General features: G+C 38.1%; 1 protein-coding gene across 1 annotated transcript in view; it reads left to right on the top strand.

The window, feature by feature from the left end:
- Positions 1–3402, top strand: part of TENM1 (teneurin transmembrane protein 1) — a 431171-nt gene that overhangs the window by 224474 nt on the left and 203295 nt on the right. Inside the window, exon 12 of the mRNA XM_018558628.1 lies at positions 2477–2500. Coding sequence (XP_018414130.1) covers positions 2477–2500 — 24 coding nt within the window. The remainder of the gene's footprint in view (positions 1–2476; positions 2501–3402) is intronic.

The raw sequence follows: 3402 nt of genomic DNA, 5'->3' as shown, positions 1-3402 counted from the left end.
TTCAAGCCGTGATTTGTCATAATTGTGATGATTATGGCTTACAGCTCATGAAAACCCCAAATCCACACTCTCAGAAAATTAGAATATTGTGAAAAGGTGCAATATTCTAGGCTCAAAGTGCCTAGAATATTGCATACTCTAATCAGCTAATTAAGCCATAACTCCTGCAAAGGGTTCCTGAGCCTTTAAATGGTCTCTCAGTCTGGTTCAATAGGAATCACAATCATGGGAAAGACTGCTGACCTGACAGTTGTGCAGAAAACCATCATTGTTGTTTATTTTTACAAGTACTGTATGCAAAGTTACCAAACATTCATTCTTTCATCTGAAAGAAAATCTATTTTAACCAGAAATTTTACTTTCAGTTATTGGCAGTAAGAACAAACACAAAAAAAAACCTATTTAACCTGGAAACGCGCTAAAAGCCCATTTTAAACTAAAAAAATGTAATTTTTTTTTTTACCAAAAACGGCCTGAAAAGCAGCAAAAACGCGGCACAACTCACTGCACTGCATGTGCAGAAACTCATGCAGATCTGGTCTGCATTTGGTGTGAACAAGCCCAGCTGATTTTTTTTTGTTCTGGTGATTTCTCAGTTCCACGCTTATATCATTTAGGTTTTGTAGTCTACCCTAATGTGTTATACCTCATTATTTTTGGACAGATAGGGCTTTAATTTGGTAGCAAATTTGGATCTGTATATTTTTATTTTCTTGGTAAAATGTTTTTTGTTTTTTTAAATGATTTTTTTCCCCAACACAATGCTTACATAATTTGTCCACCCCCATATATCTATATCCTATCTAGATAGATAGATAGATAGATAGATAGATAGATAGATAGATAGATAGATAGATAGATAGATAGGATATAGATATTTATACACATTTTACATTTTCACATTGATAGCAACACATTTATGTAACATAACAGAATGGGAAAACTCACAGTTAACTAGATTGTTAACTTTAAGATAAGATTAAGGAGAGTTTACAAGGACACAAATTAGCATGCTGTCAACTATTTCACATGCTTGCGGTTGCTAAAAATTTTAATGACATTGTGTTCATTGGCCCTATGATTAAGCGCAAGTATGCGTGAAATACATTAGCGATTTTGTCTGAGACATTTGCTGCATGCCGATTGATGAGTTAAAGATTGCACACTCATCATCAAAGAAAAAGGTGTGTCGCAATTCCTTGCTTTTACAGAGTTTATGTTCACTTTCATGAGCATTTTATGCGTGAACAGTGAATACAAATTTCATCCAGATCATCCAACGTCACTGTTGTGACATGGAGAGTAATCTGGGGTTGCAATCAGCCAGGAATAGATCACTGAAGCAGTGATCTAGTTCTGCAGGGAGACTTTAGACAGAACTTTAGCAGCTTTGTCCCAGCCTCTGTACTCAGAGGAAGTGACGTGATGTCACTCATGACATCATTACACTCGTGGTGTAAATACACATGAGACAATTTCATTATAACTGTGAAAAATTCCAATGCATTATCTGTGAAAATGTTTTGCGGCAATACTGTACATATTAGGGCTTACTCACGCCAGCCTGTGTGCATTATGCTCTGTGTAACACATGTGCACTGGTGTGTATTGTGTAGGGGCTGTTTAATGCGTTGTTACAATGCATCGCACTGGGGGGGGGGTTAACTTTTGAAATAAAAAGCAAAATGACACATGCAGCATTTATACTTAAAGGATAAGTTCACCTTTTGGAAAAAATTAAGAAATGCATAATTAATAATATATAAAAAATATGCATTTCTTTAATATTTGAATTCAAGCCTGGAAAGCATTGCAATCGTGATCGCTCGATCACAGCTGCAAAGCTCAGGCTTCTGCACATTCTCTCACAGGCAGAGCTCGTACGGAGCTTCAGTTAGGAGAGATGGGGGAAGGACGACTGGACTTCAAACTGCATTAAATCATCTCATACAGCACCCCCGTCCTTCCTCTATGTAAGAGCTGCCCATATTCCTGCATCTACCTAGAGCGAGGACAGCTGGATGCTGGATGAAGTGATTTAATGCCGTTTGAATTTATTATTAATTAGGCATTTCTTTAATTTTTGCAAAAGGTGAACTTATCCTTTAACAATCCTTATTGCAGTATTTGGGTGGCAACAGGGCACAGCTGTTTTCTATGTGTCCTTGCGCCCAGCTTGTGTTGATCAACACAGATCAACGCAAGTCAATGGACATGGTGTGAACAAGCCCGTAGTGAAAATGGTCCCACATGTGCTGCTCTCACTTTAAATTAGCAGTTATGAATGTCTGCAAATATATTTTCCAAAAGCAACTACACCAGTCAGATTGTCAAGCTTCTTTTACAGCAAAGAAACAGCATACTGTTTATTTATTTATTACAGGTATTTATATAGTGCCGGCAGTTTAGGCAGAACTTTACTTATATAAGACACTTATCTGTTAATAATGTTTTATGTTCCCTTTTTTTTTGGCAGCTCACTATCTGGATGCTGTAAGAGGTATGTTAAAAATGAAATTCTAGCCTTGCCTTCAGTCTTGCGCAGTTGTACAGGCTCTTCTTCTTTACTGAAATTGCTTACTCGAATTTCACTGCATCTTAGGAGCATCTCACAGTGTGCATTAGAAGCTGCAGCCAGTCGGTTAAAACCCACCTTATTTTCTGGCTGTAGGACATCCAGCATCATCTAGTGCTTTTTTTCCCCAGTCTGGCTGTCCCTGGCCCATCTCTTTCATTTTTTGGATGTCAGTTTTTTTTTTTATCATGGAGGCTCAGCATAAAATATGGGCTTGCAAATGCAGTCTGCCTAGGAACACACACACCTCCAAACTGACACCCACCCATCAAGGCATTTTAATATTTTCATAGCTCCTCCCAAGAGCCATTCCATTGCTTGCACCGGGGCTGAGGGGTCTTGAGAGGACTAGTGAGGGAGGGTGCTGGGATGTTTTCAGGAAACCGTGATCTGCCTGCATTACATAGAGAAGCACAGATTCCAAGTGATGATGTCACTGGGTCTAAAATAAGGTATACCATGAAAACAAAAAGGTTTTATTCAAAAATGGTATTACCATGTTGACGAAGAGCTAAAGGAGTAATCCTGGAAGGCACAAAACTTCAATTTTAATACTCACACACACAAACACACACAAACTCCAAATCAACAACACATACACATGTCACACACACACATATAAATGCTGCAACACCTATACATGCCGTACACAGATACCACAACAAACACCTTATCAATTTTAACGGGTGAAACAAGACCCATCAAGAATGCTAGCCTCATTCCAACGTGCTTTTTAGCTATTACTATGCCAATAAAATATAAGATCTATATAATTATATACGATCATGCTGACCAATGGATGGGAAAAGGTTGCACACGTTTACTTG

This window comes from Nanorana parkeri, unplaced genomic scaffold (assembly GCF_000935625.1).
Source record: "Nanorana parkeri isolate BGI_ZX_2015 unplaced genomic scaffold, ASM93562v1 scaffold349, whole genome shotgun sequence".
NCBI classification, from domain to species: domain Eukaryota; kingdom Metazoa; phylum Chordata; class Amphibia; order Anura; family Dicroglossidae; genus Nanorana; species Nanorana parkeri.
The sequence above is the reverse complement of the archived record's forward strand: the minus strand, read 5'-3'. Positions and strand labels throughout refer to the sequence as shown.